The following is a 20,156-nucleotide window of genomic DNA, read 5'->3' as shown; positions in this document are numbered from 1 at the left end:
GAGAGAGAGGGGGGGAATAATGATAATTCATTCTATTGCATAGTGTTTTTGCAGGGGTATTGTGTCGGTATCACGTGGGTAGGTCCTTTATTTATATAGTTATTTATTTTTGCTAGCATTGTGAGAGATTGGAGGGTCCAATGCTTGGTTGGTTAATATCTGCTAGGATTTTACACACCTGCAACACACACACATGCACTGCCTTCCATTGCCATAAAAGTACTGCAACTATGTAAAACAAAGGCGGGGAACCTCCCCACACAGGGGTGCCAACTTGAATAAAATATTGGGGGCCCCAGGTAAGCCCCACCCCACAAGATGGGGTGCACCCACACCATTTGAATGGCAATGTCCATCAACTTGAGGGGAGTTTGGCCCTCTCAAATATTTTATTGGCGGAGGCGAAGGGACCTCGGGCCCTAGCAGTTGGCTCCTCTGTCCCCACATGTCGCTGGACACTATTGTCACCATCGCTGGCTGGGGCAGATAGGAGTTGGAGTCTAAAAGCACCAGGAGGGGCGCTGATTTCCTACCGCTGCACTATGGTCTAGAATAATGATGATGGTGATGATGATGATGTATTGAATTTATATACCACCCTATACTTGGGGATTGCCAACAAAGGTCCGTATAGTTAAAGCTATGGTTTTCCCAGTAGTGATGTATGGAAGTGAGAGCTGGACCATAAAGAAGGCTGATCGCCGAAGAATTGACGCTTTTGAATTATGGTGCTGGAGGAGACTCTTGAGAGTCCCATGGACTGCAAGAAGATCAAACCTCTCCATTCTTAAGGAAATCAGCCCTGAGTGCTCACTGGAAGGACAGATCCTGAAGCTGAGACTCCAATACTTTGGCCACCTCATGAGAAGAGAAGACTCCCTGGAAAAGGCCCTGATGTTGGGAAAGATGGAGGGCACAAGGAGAAGGGGACGACAGAGGATGAGATGATTGGATAGTGTTCTCGAAGCTACCAGCATGAGTTTGACCAAACTGCGGGAGGCAGTGGAAGACAGAAGTGCCTGGTGTGCTCTGGTCCATGGGGTCATGAAGAGTCGGACATGACTAAACAACAACAACAACATACTTGGAGATCTGAGGGCAGTACACAGAATAAAGATATAAAACCACAAAGAAGAAGAATATAAAACCACGAAGAAGAAGAAGAACTGAGGCTTAAAATTCAAAGAGGAAGTTATTCAGAAATGGAGAGGGCTTAGCAACGCGCTTTAGAATGGAAACGTCAGATGGGGAAACGCGTCCCATTAAAACGGATCTAAAAAGCGTGTGTACAGTGTTACCTTACTGAGCCCACATGACTTTGTCCGACGCCTCTTTTGCATTTTGATTCTCCTGCGCCCTTGACTACTCCTGAACAGGAACGACTCTGAGGTGTAGTGGAAAGGCGTGGGGAAATATGAACGCCTGGGCCCCGGCCATAACTACCCCAGGAAGCCCTTATGACGCACGATTTGGTAAGGATGACTGTCAAGCAGGTCAGGCGGGCAGGGGCTCTGTCTGGGCCATGCGCACGGGTGCCTTTTACCACCAGGCGCTGGATGACTGTGGCTGTCTGCCTTGGGCGGCAGCGTGCCCGCCCGGCCCCTTCTCCCGCTACCCGCTCCTGCCGAGGATCGGCACCGCCTCCTCTCCCCGATTCAAGGCGCAGACAGTCATGGCGAAGCAGTTCGGAGCCATCCACGTGGGCACCTACTTGGAGATCAAGCGGAGCGACGGGAGGATCCACCCGGCGTTGGTCACGGCGCTGCACGAGGACGCCAGCAGCGTGACCGTCGAGTGGATCGAGAAAGGAGTCAACAAGGGCAAGAAGGTGGAGCTGGGCCTCGCCTTCTCGCTCAACCCTCATTTGGCACCGATGGAGCTCAGCCCCGAGGCGCTCTCGGCGCCCACGCCGTCGGATCAAGGGGATCACCCTACCCCGCCGCAGAACTACGTGGTGACCCCCATCCAGAAGGAGAAGTCGGGCGGCGATAGCGAGGATCGCGACTTCAACAAGAGGCCCCCGTCGACGGGGACGGCGGGCAAGATCAGCCCCAGCCCCGCGCGCAAATCGCCGTGCGTCCTAGAGGTGGAGAGGATGCGCGAGCGGCGAGAGAAGCGACACTTGGAGTTCATGGAGAGGCGAGCGCGGCGCGGCGCCAGTGGCGCGCACCCGCACGCGGATGTGATCGCCGTGATCGAGCAGTACCGCGCCGCTTTGCAGCACTGCGGCTCCGCTCTCCTGACCCAAACGTGCCCCCTGGAGCCCACCCGCGGCTGTGCGCGCAAAATCTGCGTGTGCGTCCGCAAAAGGCCCCTCAACCAGCGCGAGGAGGAGCTGAAGGAGGTTGACGTGGTGACCATCCCTTCCTCGGACGTGGTGATGGTGCACGAAGCCAAGCAGAAACTGGATCTCACCCGCTACCTGGAGAACCAGACCTTCCGCTTCGACCACGCCTTCGACGACCAAGCCTCCAACGAAAGTGTCTACAAGCACACGGCGCAACCTCTGGTGGAGATCATCTTCCGAGGAGGCATGGCCACGTGCTTTGCCTATGGGCAGACGGGCAGCGGCAAGACCCACACAATGGGAGGTGACTTCTCTGGCAAGAGGCAGGATTCCTCGAAAGGGATCTATGCTATGACTGCCCGGGACGTCTTCTGCCTGCTGCAGGAGCCCACTTACAAAATCCTGGAGCTCCAGGTCTTTGGGGCTTTCTTTGAGATCTATTGGGGAAAGGTCTATGACCTACTGAACTGGAAGAAGCGGCTGAGGGTGCTTGAGGATAGCAACCAACAGGTCCAGGTGGTGGGTCTCCTGGAGCAGGAAGTGGTCTGCGTGGAAGATGTGATGAGGCTCATTGAGATAGGGAATCGGTGCAGAACTTCTGGCCAGACCTCAGCAAATGCCCACTCATCCCGAAGCCATGCCGTTTTCCAGATCATCCTAAAGAGGAGAGGGAGGTTGCATGGTAAGTTTTCCTTGATTGATTTAGCCGGCAATGAGCGAGGAGCCGATACCTCCAGTGCGGACCGGCAAACCAGGCTGGAGGGTGCAGAGATCAATAAGAGCCTCTTGGCACTTAAGGAATGCATCAGGGCTTTGGGACGCAACAAAGGTCACACGCCCTTCCGGGCCAGTAAACTGACTCAGGTGTTAAGGGACTCCTTTATCGGAGAAAACTCCTGTACCTGCATGATCGCCACCATTTCTCCAGGGATGAGGTCGTGTGAGCACACACTCAACACACTGAGATACGCCAATCGGGTGAAAGAGCTAGCAGTGGACCCAAGCGCCTTCCGACAGCTCCAGACTGCCTTGCCCAGATCCATCTTTCAGCTGGATGACTTGACCAGGCCCTGGACAGTCCAGAGCTTGCCTGAGACGGATGAGTTCAAAGTGTTCTGCGTACAGAATGAGGACCAGGTCTCTCCGGCAACCCTTACCTTAATTGCCAGGGGGAGAGGCCAGAAGAAGAGGAAAGAGATGGATGAGAAAGCTCTGGTGGAGGAGCACCAAGAGTCTCTCAGGTGGCTGAAAGGTTTTCTGAAAATGGCTGACGATGCAGACTATGACATGGATTTTTACGCCTCTCAGTTCGAAGCGGTTCTGGCCCAGAAGATTGCCATTCTGTCTGAGATCCAAGATAAAGTGAAATTGTTCCGTAAGAACCTCTGCAGGGAAGAACCGGGCAGCAATCATGTCATTGTGAAGAGATCTCGTGTTCTGTGATCTCCTGTTCCACTTTTCTCTTCTTTTTCCGTGTCAGCTTATGTCAAGGTTTACACAACATCCTGCCTCTCCAGCCACCTGACAACGTGGCAACTTAAAGAATACTTAAACCTCCCATCTCTACATGGGTGTCCGTTTTGTCTTTAATGCCAGGGCGGAAAGTCTCCTGAGAGAATCTCCAAATGCTTCTATTAGTGTCCTAAAATAACATGTTGTTGAGTTGAGCACACAATCCCAGGGCATTTGGCATTTCTGAGCAGACCTTTTTTAAAAAACAACAACAACAAAGAAGGGAAAAGGAATTATAATATAAAGCATTTGGGAGGGGGGCAGTTTTGTAGGTAGCATAAGTATGGCTTTATACAGCATCTGCTTCTTTCCACCCAACCTAAGCCCATCTCTCTGTCTCGTCGGTCCACAAGAGTATTTTTAAAAACACAGAGGAATAGAGAAATAAAGTGAAGGAACAAGATGGTCCAACATGGAAAACCTGGCTTTTACAAATGGTGCTTTTAAGATTACATATCTTAATCTTGGTGAGAGAGAGGCTTTCTTGTCTATAGGCATTCCTAACCTTTGTCATCAGAGAACACTGTACCTTTGCAAACAGGCTTGTATGATTTGTGATCCATCAAAACAAACCAAGGCTGTCTACATGTACTTTAAAGTACAATCAAAGTGCATTCTTTCCCTCAAGGAAATCTGGACGCTGCAGTTTACTCCTCACAGAGTATCAGTTCCCAGCAACTTTGGACAAACAAAAGTGCCCAGAATTCTTGGGGGGGGGGAATGCATGTCGAATGTACTTTGGAGTGTGTATGCATCCGTAATATCACATCAAGGGGTTTGTTTGGAGCATATGCACCCCTTCCTCAAAGCAATTTGGCTTCCTTTTCAAAACACCTGAGATAATAGGCGAGAGTCATTCAAATATGCCCTTAGAATTCATTAGGTGAAGACAGCCGCTCTTTTTCTCCTCTCGTTATAATTTGACATTTGACACTGCCTGTGTATTCGCTTGAATCTTTGCTTTTGATAAAAGCACGGTGCATAATCCATCGCAGTCACCACCACCACCGTTTTGCAAACACAGCGAAGCCGCCTTATACCCAAGTCATGCCATTGGTCCATTTGGCTCAATATTTTCTATACTGTGGTCCTCCAGGGGGGTTCTTTCCCAGCACCACCTGGGAAATGCTTGGGATTGAACATGGCACCTTCTGTAGGTGAAGCAAATGCTCATCTCCATTCCAGATAGGCAGACAACCTAGTTCTATTCTCTGGACTTGTGCACTTAGATCATAGAACTGCAGAGTTGCAATGCGGGAACCTTTTGCCCGACTTGGGGCTCAAACCCAGATTTAAGAGTCCTGTGCTGTACCAAGTGAGCTATCCCACATCTTACAGAGCTCTCTGCACTCACAGGACTCTAGATGTATCTGTGATTTGCGTGTCGAGACCTCGCAGCTACCCCTTTGTTGGGAAATAACTCACACAAGGACACAGATATTAGGTTTTTGTTATTGGGCGAATTTGTCCACAACTTTATTGAATTACAGAATGTGAGCAGTATTGGCTTAGGCATTGATTGGACCCAACTATATCTGACTTCTGCCCATTGTGCAGGAAGTCCGGTAAGGGTAAACCACCAGAAGGGGAAGCCCTGTCGATGCATACCAACTCAAGCTCCCCCTGGTGTTCCTGCCGGGGTCGTGTCAAGGCCCTAGCCCCCAGCCGGGCTTCGGACAAGATCAACACCCCCGGATTCCTTTAACGGAATACCCTTAATCATGGAGGGGCAGGTGATGGCCACACCTCCCCTTCCCCACACAAGGTCAAGCAATGCCTAACCGCAACCCTAACAAAGTTGTGACGATTGCTACGAGGTAGGCGAAAACCAAGTGGCCAGTGCCAATTTGCCAAGTGGAAAAATTCCTACCAGGCCCCTTGGACAACCAAGGTGACCAATCAAAGTCCATAGCAAGGCCATTGCCTAACCTGCAAATAGGGAGGGAGGGCGGGTGATTGAGGAAGTGAGCCAAAGAGGAAGTCCTCCGACTCACTCCTTGGTTTAAACTGTCCCGGCCACGCCCACTCTCCCCCGCCAGCAGATTGGCTGGCCGGGCTCTGACGTGGCCTGGATCCCCAGGCAACGGGGGACAAAGTCCCCTGCCCCCGGTGGGGAGTGGGTGGCCATGCAGTCCACCGCAACTCCTCCCCACTGGGAAGTGGAGCAGATTAGTTATATCCCATTAGCTAGAACTCTTAATTTACAGGAGTTGATAGGGTGGTTCATAAAAAGCTTTTTTAAAAAAAAAATGCCTGCTCCAAAGGTCTTATCTTACTACGCTAGGGATTATATGGCTATATCTGAAATTCCATGCATATCAGTTAATATCTTGACCCTGCTCCACTGAATTGAAATTTCAACCTTCATGACATAGGAAAACGGCCAAGTAAACAGCTATTTTCATGGAGGAGAGTCAAGATATTAACTGATATGCATGAAATTTCAGATATAGCTATATAATCCCTAGTGTAGTAAGATAAGACCTTTGGAGCAGGCATTTTAAGAAAAAAAGTTTTTTATGAACCGCCCTAATACAGTTGTGCCTCAGGTTAAGTATTTAATTTGTTCCGGAGGTCCGTACTTAACGTGAAACTGTACTTAACCTGAAGGACCACTTTAGCTAATGGGGCCTCCTGCTGCTGTCGCGCCGCCGGAGCACGATTTCTGTTCTCGTCCTGAAGCAAAGTTCTTAACCTGAAGCACTATTTCTGGGTTAGCGGAGTCTGTAACCTGAAGCGTATGTAACCTGAAGTGTATGTAACCCGAGGTACCACTGTAATTAAGCCACTGTGAAGACTTCAGCACTTTCCATTCATTGGGCTGTTTCATTGTCTTCGGATGTTGACGCCCACAAGTTTATTTCCATCCTTCATTGTAGCCATGCAGAGACTGAATTACAGGAACTCGAAGACAAAGGAAATGTCTTGTACATAAAGAGTCTACTTCTAGGGGCCAAGGTCCCTTCACCCCCCCCCAATAAAATATTTGAGGGGGCCGCCCCCTCCCAAAAAAGTTGATGGGCATTGACATTCAAATTATGTGTGCCTGCCTCATCTTGCTACTGATTATGCAGGGCGGGGCTTATATATATAATTTTCTGTTTTACAATTTAGAATATTTATTTAACCAACCTTAAAATATCAATGACTTCCCTTCTTCTGCTAATGCTGAATTCCTGCAACACTCCTTCCACAGTTCATTTTGCATAACATAAATCCCTGCATATTTTAAATAATAATAGTTTATTATTATTATTTTTAATAAATATTTTATTCGTTTTTACATACAAAACAACAAAGCAAAACAAAAACAACGAACAATACACCAAAAACATACAAAGTTACACAAACATAACATACTACAGACAACAGAAATAAAAACAGTCTTATCTTCATATTCATCTTGCATTAACTTGTTTCTCTGACTTCCCCGAGTCTCCCTTCCCTGTATTCCAATTCATACAATTGGCATAATCCATCAACTTCATCGGCCATTCTTCTCTGGTCGGGACTTTATCTTCTTTCCATCTCTGGGCCATTAACACCCATGCAGCCGTGGTTGCATACATAAACAGTCTTTTCTGCTCCTTTGCAATTTTGGCACCTAGAATTCCTAAAAGGAAGGTTTCAGGCCCAAAAGTGGACTTTTTGCATCACGTTTCATTTAAACCAATATCACCAGTAGGCAAAAGCTAAAACGGGAGTGTTGTTAAGCCATAATACATGGTAAAGTAATTCCTCTTTCCCTTTACATATGCTACCATTTTGTACTGAGCTTAAATTAATTTCAACGAAACAAAGAATATGCTCTCTATCAATACCATACTATGGCATAACCTGATTTCAAATTAATTACTTTTTTCATAGAGCACTGAGTGCTGCAGGGCAGTGTTCTCTGAAATTCCACATTATTAAGAGGGAATACTGTTATTTCCCCTGGTAAATGTTAGCTGTTCTCATTATATATCGAATTCTCCCACTTAACAAACTGTACTTGGAGCGCATCTTAAAAAAAAGAAAGAAAGAAAACGATTTAGGAGATATTTGCAGTTGTCTGCTGGTAGAACATCTGCCATTTCATAACATACTTTGAAGCATTCTCTTTTGAAATTGTTCACCTTCGATTTTATCCCTCTTCTTGCCTTTAATGTTCCTTGGGCTGTGTTCACAGAAACAAGCTCCTTGAAAGATTTCCCTGTTGTTTATGCTTTGTGTTTCAGAGCCCATCTCCTGACGGTGGGTGTCTTAAAAGCACCCCCCACCCAGCAACAAGCCGTGGGGGTAACACTAGATAAGAATATGATTTCAAGTGGAGAATGAGATATTCTACACAAGGAATTTCATTTGCAGTAGGGAAATCCCATGTGATAAGAACACAGAGGCTTCCCCACATCTCTTCAATTTATAAAAGAGATCTGGTAGCATGGTATTATCCTCAAAACAAACTACAATCTTACATGCCAACTACCCAGAGTGTTTCAGTAAGTCTCTAAAATAGATGTGTGTATTGTACATAATTGAGGCTACAATTGTATACACCAAGGTTGGGGAATGTGTGGCCCTCTGGATATTGTTGGACTCCAACTTCCATCAGCTCCAGCTAGTAGGACCAGTGTTAAAGGTGATGGTGTAGTGGTTAAGAGTGGTAGACTCGTAATCTGTGGAACCGGGTTCGTATCTCCACTCCTCCACATGCAGCTGCTGGGTGACCTTGGGCTAGTCACACTTCTCTGAAGTTTCTCAGCCCCACTCACCTCACAGAGTGTTTGTTGTGGGGGAGGAAGGGAAAGGAGAATGTTAGCCGCTTTGAGACTCCTTCGGGTAGTGATAAAGTGGGATATCAAATCCAAACTCTTCTTCTTCTTCCTCTTCAGCAACACCCAAGAGGGCCACAACTACCTGGAAGTCTCATTAAATTTCCTGGAACATCTGAGTAGATGGGTCCAGGACTGCACCATGAAACACAGAGAGTTTGCTTTTGTCTTGAGAGATATTGTGTGTTCTTGTATGCAAATGTAATCAATTAGAATTCATCTAAGATTTCCTTATCCCCATATTGCAGAGATGGGGCTGAAGCCAAGAGAATGGTGGCTTGCCTGGGGCCATGTATCAGATTCATGGCACAGATAAGATTTGAACCTGCAAGCTCCTGGTTCCTGGCTCAGTTTACTCGCCATTATGCCACTCCGGTTCTGATGTGCAGAACTTGATCCTAGTCATGTTTATTTGGAATTAATTCCTCTCGGTGGGCTCCCAGGTTAATTGTGCTTTATGGATTCTGTTGCATGGTGCTTCGGGCTGTGTTCTCATGTTTTGAAAGCGAGAAAGATGACTGGTTTCAAAAGGAATAAATGAATGTGCATAGATTGCAGCCTTACAGCCTAATTCTAGACACGTTTAAGGTAAGGTAAGTGGACTCCTGACCATTAGGTCCAGTCCTGACTGACTCTGGGGTTGCGGTGCTCATCTCACTTTTTTGGCCAAGGGAGCCGGCGTACAGCTTCCGGGTCATGTGGCCGGCATGACTAAGCCGCTTCTGGCGAACCAGAGCAGCGCACGGAAATGCCATTCACCTTCACGCCGGAGTGGTACCTATTTATCTACTTGCACTTTGACGTGCTTTTGAACTGCTAGGTTGGCAGGAGCAGGGACCGAGCAACGGGAGCTCACCCCATTGCGGGGATTCGAACCGCCGACCTTCTGATCAGCAAGTCCTAGGCTCTGTGGTTTAACCCACAGCGCCACCCGCCTCCCTCTAGACATGTTTACTCGAATGAAGATCCACGGGATATTTTGTGAATTTTGTTGTTATCCATACTGTGAAACCCAAAATGCCAAGCTTTCTCTCAGCCCTACTGGGAAGCAGCGTGAATTCAGTAGGAAAGGCCATGGCTCTATGGAAGAACAGCTGCTTTGAATGCAGAAGGCCCCAGGTTCATCTTCCCAGCATTTCCAATGACCCTCACACCTAATCCACCCCCCCTTTTTGTTTTTCTCTGTAGTTTGAATCAGAGGACTCCAGTTTCAGTGATTCATGAAGTGGGCTGTCAGGGTTCAAATGAGCCCTGAAGTTTCATACTTAAAACATTTCAAAAAAAATTCTGGGAGGAAGATTCTATTGCTGACTGCTTTCCTACCCCTGATATATTGAAAGTAGAACATAGACCCATTACAGTGGTACCTTGGTTCTCAAACTTAATCCGTTCCGGAAGTCCGTTCCAAAGCCAAAGTGTTCCAAAACCAAGGCGTGCTTTCCCATAGAAAGTAATGCATAATGGATTAATCCATTCCAGACTTTTAAAAACAACCCCTAAAACAGCAATTTAACATGAATTTTACTGACGAGACCATTGATCCGTAAAATGAAAGCAATAATCAGTGTCCTCAACTATAAAATAAATAGGACAGTATTGTATATGATAAAAATTAAAATTATTATTTTTTCTTACCTGCACTGATGATAGTCATTGTTTGGATGGGGGGCTTTTATCCATTTCCACAGTCACACAATCAATCAATCAATCAGTAGTTGAACTGGGTTCCACACAGTCACAAAAACAAATTGACTGAAAAATCCTCAAAAACAAAAACACAAAATAAATAGCAAAAACAAAAGCACCAAACTGAATCTGTTCTGGAAGTCCGTTTGACTTCTGAAATGTTCGAAAACCAAGGCGCAGCTTCTGATTGGTGCAGGGGCCCTGGAAACAATAGCCGACAGCCACATCAGACGTTCGACTTCCAAAAAACGTTCAAAAACCGGAACACTTACTTCTAGGTTTTTGGTTTTTGCAAACCAAGGCGTTTGAGCACTGAGACATTTAAGAACCAAGGTACCACTGTAAAGGCTTGGATGATGATTCCTGTGATTTCTTTGAAAACGCAAGCCCTCTTTGTTTATATATCATTTCTAAACCCACAACCGTCTTTGACTGATTTCAATTACAAAAAAATATAGGAAGAATAGTATCACTCAGATATCAACAGCAGCAGCTATAGGGAGGCAGCGCCCAATCTGAATGAAGAATGGTTAGTTTATTTTCAATTTCTTATCTTGTCAATCAAATAGAGCTGACAGAGCAATAATCCTTTGAAGTTATTACAATGCCCAGGTTTCTCTCCGTGTACAGAAAAGTGTCAAGTTGAATGAGATGGTTGGTTTCCTCGTATGCAAACATTTGTACCATTGGCTTTGATGGGCAGATAGAGTTGCCATCTATCCAATCTTGTCATGTGTTCGCCGTGTCTGATGTTGCAGCCTTGTGGAACAATACAGTGGGATGCGTTGATTCTTCTTTAGATAATGGATGAGAGGGTTTAATTCTTCTTTGAAAGACTGTCCACTAAGGATTTTGACACTTTCCCCCTTTTGCATCCAGTCCCTGGAGCATAAAGGTAAAAATATATCTGAGGTAGAATCGTAAGGTCCACCCACAATGTATAGCAAGGGTGAGAAAGCTCAGGTGTCAATAATAATAATAATACTAATTTTATTACTTATACGCTGCACATCTGACTGGGTTGCTACAGCCACTCTGGGCAGCTCCCAACAAAATATAAAAACACAGTAAAACACCAGCAATTACAAACTTCCCTGAGCTAGTCAAATGGTTGTTTAGCTGTTTGACATCTGTTTGACAGGGTGGGCACCACTACTGAGAAGGTCCTCTGTCTGGTTCCCCATAGCTTTACTTCTCGCAGTGAGGGAACCGGCAGAAGGCCCTCAGAGTTGGACCTCAATGTCTGAGCTGAACGATGGGGATGGAGATGTTCCTTCAGGTATACAAGGATGAGACCTGTTGAGGGCTTTAAAGGTCAATGCCACACTTTGAATTGTGCTTGGAAACATACTGGGAGCCCATGTAGATCTTTTAGGACCAGTGTTATATTGTCACGGTAGCTGCTCCCAGTCACCATATTCTGGACTGGTTGTTGTTTCCGAGGTGCAAAAGTGCCCCTCCAGGCCTCTCAATCTGGCCTTTAGAAATCTCCCCACCCCTCATAAGCCTTGCTTGCCCCCCCCCCGCCCCCAATACTCTTGCGTGGCTGGAATGTGCCCTTAAACGCTAAAAATTCATCTTCCTTCCTTCCTTCCTTCCTTCCTTCCTTCCTTCCTTCCTTCCTTCCTTCCTTCCTCCTTTCCTTTCCTTTTTGTATTTGTCTTCTTCTTCAGAGGAGTGCTCTGATGGTGTTTCCTGCTTTGCAGGGGGTTGGACTCGATGGCCCTTGTGGTCTCTTCCAACTCTATGATTCTATGATTCTACGATTCTATGATTCTTCTTTGAGAAAGTAATAATCACAAATAAATAAGAATAAAAATGTACACCCCACCACTGAGATCATATCATTGTAACTATCCAACCTCCCAAAATTGCGATGGTTTGACCCCTTTCCATTTTAACAGTGCAAATTCTACTAACACCTTCCATATCTCCTCAAAATCGTTTCTCCTGCATCTTCCCTGTCTTACCTTAATGGCAAATGTTAAAAATCCATTTTGCTTGCCTAGATAGAGTAAAAACAAGCTTACAGCACAAAGGTAGAATTTCCATTTGTTTCTCCACCTATTTTGAGTCTGGCCCCATCTGCTACAGTCATGTGACCCTCAAAAGGTAACTCAGAAGTCAATGCACCCTTTGGGCTGAAGAAAGTTCTCCACCCATGATGTATGTAATTCCTTAGTAAAGGTAAAGGTACCCCTGCCCGTACAGGCCAGTCTTGACAGACTCTAGGGTTGTGCGCCCATCTCACTCAAGAGGCCAGGGGCCAGTGCTGTCCGAAGACACTTCCGGGTCACGTGGCCAGCGTGACATCGCTGCTCTGGTGAGCCAGAGCCGCACACGGAAACGCCGTTTACCTTCCTGCTAGTAAGCGGTCCCTATTTATCTACTTACACCCAGGAGTGCTTTCGAACTGCTAGATTGGCAGGCGCTGGGACCGAACAACGGGAGCGCACTCTGCCGCGGGGATTCAAACCGCCGACCTTTCGATCGGCAAGCCCTAGGCACTGAGGCTTTTACCCACAGCACCACCTGTGTCCCTATTCCTTAGTGCTCTACTACAAATCAGTGTCAATGGCTACTGTCTACAGTGGCTGTCCACAGCTCTCCAGGTTGTAAGCAAGGAGAATCTCCCAGTATTACCTGGATATGCTGACCAGTTGGTGCTGACCAGTATTACCTGGAGATGGAGGTGATTGAGCCTGGGTCCTTTTGCAAGCGAAGCAAATGGTCTCCCAGTGAGCTACAGCCATTCCCCATTGACACACACAGTTTTTGTTATGTAAATAGCAGCTGCAGGGAAGCCGGAGCAAATTTAGGGTGGAGGGGGCAGGGGGGGCAGAAGGAGTTTTTCACTCCCTGGCCAAGTTTCGAAAGGCATAATAAACCTACCTCCGAAGCTGCTATTTGCACTTGAAGAGAAACTCCCATTGGCAGCAATGGTAGCTTTCCTTGAAACAAGAAGTACCTTTGACTGGGAGTGGCCGCCAGGACCACATAACACCAGCCCTGAGAGATCTGCATTGGCTCCCAGTACGTTTCCGAGCACAATTCAAAGTGTTGGTGCTGACCTTTAAAGCCCTAAACGGCCTCGGTCCTGTATACCCGAAGGAGCGTCTCCACCCACATCGTTCAACCCCTGACACTGAGGTCCAGCACCGAGGGCCTTCTGGCGGTTCCCTCATTGCGAGAAGTGAGGTTACAGGGAACCAGACTGAGGGCCTTCTCGTTAGTGGCGCCCGCCCTGTGGAACACCCTCCCTTCAGATGTGAAGGAAATAAGCAGCTATCTTCTCTTTAAAAGACATCTGAAGGCAGCCCTGTTTAGGGAAGTTTTTAATACTTAATGTTGTATTGTTTTTAACACTTGATTGGGAGTTGCCCAGAGTGGCTGGGGAAACTCAGACAGATGGGTGGGGTATAAATAATAAATTATTATTATTATTATTATTATTATTATTATTATTAGTATTATTATTGCAGAGAGGTGACCCTGACAGTGAGACAAAGGGTTAAGCATCCTCTCTCCATCACTGCCATCCTGAGGCTGTTCAGATTCCCCTGCAGCTGCTATTTGCGGGTGGGAATGGGCACCTTAACTTTATCCACCAATTTCACATCACTTCTAGCCTGGCCCTCTGTGTGTCACTCCGATTATTTTCGTCAGCAATTTAGTACGGGGTCCAAATAACATGTATTAACCCTCCTTGCTTCCTATCCCTCCAACCCCACCCCCCAAAACCCAAACCCAACAGCTACATTAAAAAAATAAATAACCTGATGCAGTTTGACAAAAACAATGATTAAGGTTCTGCTTAATTCTTTTGATTTAAACTGAATTCAGGTGTTTTTAATACCAGTGCCCGTTTGATCGTATTATCATAGTGCAACTTTTAATTTAATTTAGCCAAAAAAAAACCCAACAAAGCAACTCCCTCCCCAAAAGAACGCCCAACCCTGCCTGACCCATTTATGGATTAAAAGTCATGAATGAGGTTAATGTATAATTAATGAGCTGTGCTGCTTCGCTATGACAGCTCCGAATAATGATGGATGAGGGGGATGTGGGATCCGACGAGCAGTCCAAGGTCAAACCACATGTGGGATTCTTGCTATTGCCTGGCAGTGCTTTCATTCTTGCAGTGTTCCTACTTTAAAGAGCAGCATAGCTATGAAGCGGAAATTACTGAATGACTGAGCAGGGAGAGGGAGAGAGCAGTGGCGTAGCGTGGGTTGTCAGCACCCAGGGCAAGGCAGGTAATTTGCACCCCCTAACCCGTGGATTTGCGCCCCCTAAACCTACCCCCCAGATGTTGCGCCCAGTGCGGCCGGCCCCCCCTGCACCCCCCACGCTACGCCACTGGGAGAGAGACAAACCAGGGACAAAGCCCTGTATGGACCATTCTCTAGATGCGATTGGGCTAAAAGTTCCATCACCTTTAACTGTTGGCCATGCTGACTGAGGCTGATATATAATGAGTTGAAACAATTGTTAAAAATAACTTTTTCTTTAAAAAACAACACACAAAGCTTTTCTTTTAGGAATTCTAGGTGTCGAAATCCCAAGGGAGCAGAAAAGACTATTTATGTATGTGACCACGGCTGCGCGGATGTTATTGGCCCAGAGGTGGAAAGAAGATAAAGTCCTGACCAGAGAAGAATGGCCGATGAAGTTGATGGACTATACCGAAATGGCAAAAATGACCGGAAGAATCAGAAATCAGGGAGACCAAAATTTTAAAAAGAAATGGGGAAAATTTATAACTTATCTTAAAAACCTTTGTAAAAAGCTAAAATTGTTAGTAGGACACGTAGTTTAATGGTGAATTTCAGATATAATGGAGAGGTAAAATATTTGGATTATCATAAAAGATGCAGCAGGAAATGATTAACAATAGGACCCACAAAGGGTAGGAAGGAAGTACAGGAGATTCTTTGGAATCTTGTTTTTATGTTGTCTGTTGGATATGTGATTGTAAAACTTTAATCTGAGAAACTAAATAAATAAATAGGCTGATGAGAGTTGCAGCCCAACAACCTTTGGGGCCACAGGTCCCCCATCATGGATGCAGATTCTACACTAATATTTATTGGTTTGGTATATCTGCATATCTTCCAACATTTCTCCAATGAAAAAAGGGATGTCCTACTCAATAATAATAATTATACTATTGATACCCTATTTACTATTTATTTGTTTTGTGACTGCCCTGTGTCCTGTGAACTGCCCTGAGACCTCCAGGTATAGGGGAGTATATAAATTTAATAAATAATAATAGCAATAATAATACCCTGCCCATCTGATTGGGTTGCCCCAGCCATGTTGGGCAGCTTCCAAAATCTATCTATCTATCTATCATCTATCTATCTACAGTGGTGCCCCGCAAGATGAATGCCTCTGCAGACGGAAAACCCGCAAGACGAAAGGGTTTTCCGTCTGCAGAGGCGCTTCGCAAGACGAATTTCCCTATGGGCTTGCTTCGCAAGACGAAAAATGACGAAAAAAATTGAATTTTTTTTCCGCTCCCAAACCCCTTTTCCTGAAGCGCTAAGCTGCTAAAAGCATTTTAGCAGCAAAACCGCTAATCCCCCACCCCTTAAAAAGCCGTTTTTAGCCCTTAAATTGCCAATAGCGCTAATAGCGCTAATCCGTCAATGGGCTTGCTTCGCAAGACGAAAAAAACGCAAGACGAAAAGACCCGCGGAATGGATTCTTTTCGTCTTGCGAGGCACCACTGTATATTTATCTATATCTATCTATCTATCTATCTATCTATCTATCTATCTATCTATCTATCTATCATCTATCATCTATCTATCTATCATCTATCTCTCATCTATCTATCATCTATCTATCTATCATCTATCTATCTATCATCTATCTATCTATCTATCTATCTATCTATCTATCTAATCTATTTATCTATCTATATATGTTGTTTAGTTGTTTAGTCATGTCCGACTCTTTGTGACCCCATGGACCAGAGCACCAGGCACTCCTGTCTTCCACTGCCTCCGCAGTTTGGTCAAACTCATGCTGGTAGCTTCGAGAACACTATCCAACCATCTCGTCCTCTGTCGTCCCCTTCTCCTTGTGCCCTCCATCTTTCCCAACATCAGGGTCTTCTCATGAGGTGGCCAAAGTACTGGAGCCTCAGCTTCAGGATCTGTCCTTCCACTTAATTAAAAAATAAACAAAACTTCCCTATATAGGGCTGCCTTTAGATGGTTTGGGGGCCAGATAAGTCCATACCCTCGAACATTTCTATGATGGAAAATAGGGGCATTCTACCTTGCCCTCCAACATTTCTCCCGTGAAAATAGGGATGTCCCGTTCCAAAATGATAATTTTGCTATTTATACCCCATACATCTTAGTGGGTTGCCCCAGCACTTTGGACAGCTTTGGACAACATATAAAAAATAATAAAAAAACATTAAACACACAAAAAGCTTCCCTATACAGGATTGCCTTCAGACAACTCGGGGGTCGGATAACTCCATACCTTCCAACATTTCTCCAATGAAAATAGGGACGTCCTAAGGAAAAGTGAGGGACGCGGGTGGCACTGTGGGTTAAACCACAGAGCCTAGGACATGTCGATCGGAAGGTCAGTGGTTCGAATCCCCGCGACGGGGTGAGCTCCCGTTGCTCGGTCCCTGCTCCTGTCAACCTAGCAGTACAAAAGCATGTCAAAGTGCAAGTAGATAAATAGGTACCGCTCCAGCGGGAAGGTAAACAGCTTTTCTGTGCGCTGCTCTGGTTCGCCAGAAGCAGCTTAGTCATGCTGGCCACATAATCCTTATTATACTCATTACATATTTGCTCAATCGAGCTTCAACTTCCCTCCCTCCTGTCTCATGGTTTCCATAATTCATTATTACTTCATAGCATTTATACCTTATCCCATTACATTTCAAGCCTTCCGTAAATCGCAAATTTTAAAATAGATATAAAAAGGTACAAATCCTTCGCATTTCAAGTTTCCTTACAACAACCCTGCTAGTGTTGTTAATTGTTTACAATTCTCCAGATATTGTACAAATTTACTCCAGTCTTTTTGGAAAGCTTGATCATGCTGGTTTCGGATTTTCCCGGTCAGCTTTGCCAATTCTGCATTGTCCATCATCTTCATCTGCCACTCTTCTAGCGATGGAATTTCCTGGGCTAAAGCAGTACCTATTTTTCTACTTGCACTGGTATGCTTCCGAACTGCTAGGTTGGCAGGAGCTGGGACAGAGCAAGGGGAGCTCACTCATCGTGGGGATTTGAACCGCCGACCTTCTGATCGGCAAGCCCAAGAGGCTCTGAGGTTTAGACCACAGCGCCATCCGCAAAAGATGAAAGCCCAATCTAAAAACTATTCAGCCTCTTTACCACTTCCCACCACCCTACCTGTCATTTTACTAATGCTCGACATCATGCTTTAAAATCAGTATAAAACTAAAAATCCCAGCTGCTTCCACCTGAACACAAATTTGATTTGGGCTCTACTTGAAATTTACACATCATGCAGTGTGTTTGTTGGAGGCATTTGCTTATTTGAAGAGTGTCATGCTCTAGCCTGCAGCAAAGGCAGGGGTCGAAAAAGAACCCACTGTTTTGTACTCATCTCCTGGGTACGCACTGCCTAGTCCTTCCTCCTTCTTTCTTCCCAGACTAATAGTTATGCACAATACGCTCTCACTTATCCACACTAAAAAGGAATTTGCAATATATGTGCTTGATGTCAGTTTTTAACCAAAACAAATTGTGAACAAAAGAACATTGCCAAATTATTGGAGAAATTATCTTAATTATAAGGATAATTAGGACAAAGCCATTTTTTATTTCCAAAGGAGGACTATCCTGGATTAGGAGTAATTTGCAAAGGAACTAATGCAAGTCTCTAGCATTGTAAATTTAGAAACGGCTTTAATTCTCGCTTAAGCTGATAAACCACCCCACATGAATCCAATCAGAATGCTACCTGCTGTTGGATATGTGTGTGTGTGCAGGATTGCATCCCTAATAGCTCAAAAGAGAGCAATGGGATCGGATTATAAAATCACATAATTGCAGGGCTGGAAAAGGCTTCTGCACAGTCCATTTTCTGTACTGAAGTACACCTAACTACTTCTGAGAGGCAGGACGCGGGTGGCACTGTGGGTTAAACCACAGAGCCTAGGACTTGCCGATCAGAAGGTCAGCGGTTCAAATACCCGCAATGGGGTGAGCTTCCGTTGCTCGGTCCCTGCTCCTGCCAACCTAGCAATTCGAAAGCATGTCAAGTGCAAGTAGATAAATAGGTACTGCGCTGGCAGGAAGGTAAACGGCGTTTCCGTGCACTGCTCTGGTTCGCCAGAAGCAGCTTCGTCATGCTGACCACATGACCCGGAAGCTGTACGCTGGCTCCCTCAGCCAGTAAAGCGAGATGAGCACCGCAACCCCAGAGTGGACCTAATGGTCAGGGGTGCCTTTACCTTTACCTTTACTTCTGAGAGGTTCCGGAGAACATTATTTTTTAAAACTTAACCTATTTAGAATAGTATGAACAAAGCAAAAAGGAGAATGGGTTCACTACTGCAAAGCACTGCAAGGCACTTTGGAATACAACCCACATGTTGTACAGCGACATCTCTCTCCCCACATGTGTTGAACCTTTGCAATGAAGAGTGTCAGTCGTGGCCACTCAAAAGGACATCGAATTATTGAATTATTACCTCACAGATCCTGAAAAGGTACAGAAAAAGGCAACAAGAATGATCAATGGCATTTCCCATGTGGGACAAGGTTGTAGCAACTGAGACTTTTTTTTTTTGTATCATTTTTATTAAATTTTCTGTTTTACATTTTAAAATATTCATTTAAACAGTCATAAAACATCAATGTCTTCGCTTCTTCTCTTTCCATGGTACATTTTGCATAACCTAAATCCCTGCATATTTTATATAAACTAAACCACTCAGTGTTCCATTATTACATCCATCAAAACTTATTTACACTATTTATCTTAATGCTGCCTACGTTTTCAAATATACACAATTTCCCTCCATATATTCAATAAACATTTTCCAATCTTCTTTAAACGTATCTTCTTGTTGTTCTCTTATTCTATATGTTAGGTCCGCAAGCTGGGCATATTCCATGAGTTTAAGTAATCACTGGATTAATAAATGCTGGCCTGAGAAGTTCTCCTTGAATCTGCCTAGGCCTTTCCACTTGTAGTCCATGTCTAGCCAATGTTGTGCAGTCCAGATAGCTTGGACTATGACTCCCATCACCCCTGACTGGGGCTGGCCTGGGATGATGGGAGCTGTTGTCCAACAGCATCCTAAGGTCACCACACTGGCACCATAATATGGATTGACGTTTCAAGTTTCCACTTGAAAGGCAAGTGTAGCTTCACTGTGATCAGAGTAAGGCACCAAGTCCCCAAATTACCTTTCCCTGCTTTCCCATGGTGTCTGTTCCCTGTGTGCTCTGCTGCCTTCCAGCTGCTCTGTTCAAGGTTGATGCAATATTCAGGTTAAATAAACATCAAATGCCCTCTTTGGGAGGCCTCATGTTTTATTTATGGCCATTGTTTTTGTTGGGCTTCCCGGTACGGGGATTTATTTAAAATTTTGTTCTTTTTTTATATTTTCCCCGTCAGAAACCCCCTGCTGAAGCCACTGCCTTTAAAATAATAAGAATAGTGATATGGCTGTTATCCTAGGTGAGAATTTCCCTCAACCATGGCAGACAGGCGTCCAAGTCTGAAGTGGCAATTCTTCCCACCATCTGTAAACACAGATGTCCCCATCCATTATGGAAGGGCACCAACTGGGATGTAATACACTGTGACTGCCAGACACACTTTGACTTTGTCTTTTGTTG

General features: G+C 45.4%; 1 protein-coding gene across 1 annotated transcript; it reads left to right on the top strand.

Annotated features, from left to right (window-relative positions):
- The first annotated feature begins 1,378 nt into the window (after positions 1-1,378).
- Positions 1,379-3,853, top strand: KIF2B (kinesin family member 2B). Its single transcript, XM_083427460.1, has one exon. The coding sequence runs from the start codon at positions 1,415-1,417 to the stop codon at positions 3,728-3,730; it is 2,316 nt and encodes a 771-aa protein (XP_083283586.1). The 5' UTR covers positions 1,379-1,414; the 3' UTR covers positions 3,731-3,853.
- The last annotated feature ends 16,303 nt before the right edge of the window (positions 3,854-20,156 follow it).

This window comes from Podarcis tiliguerta, assembly GCF_965153285.1.
Source record: "Podarcis tiliguerta genome assembly, chromosome: 2".
In the NCBI taxonomy this organism is placed as follows: Eukaryota; Metazoa; Chordata; class Lepidosauria; order Squamata; family Lacertidae; genus Podarcis; species Podarcis tiliguerta.
The sequence above is the reverse complement of the archived record's forward strand: the minus strand, read 5'-3'. Positions and strand labels throughout refer to the sequence as shown.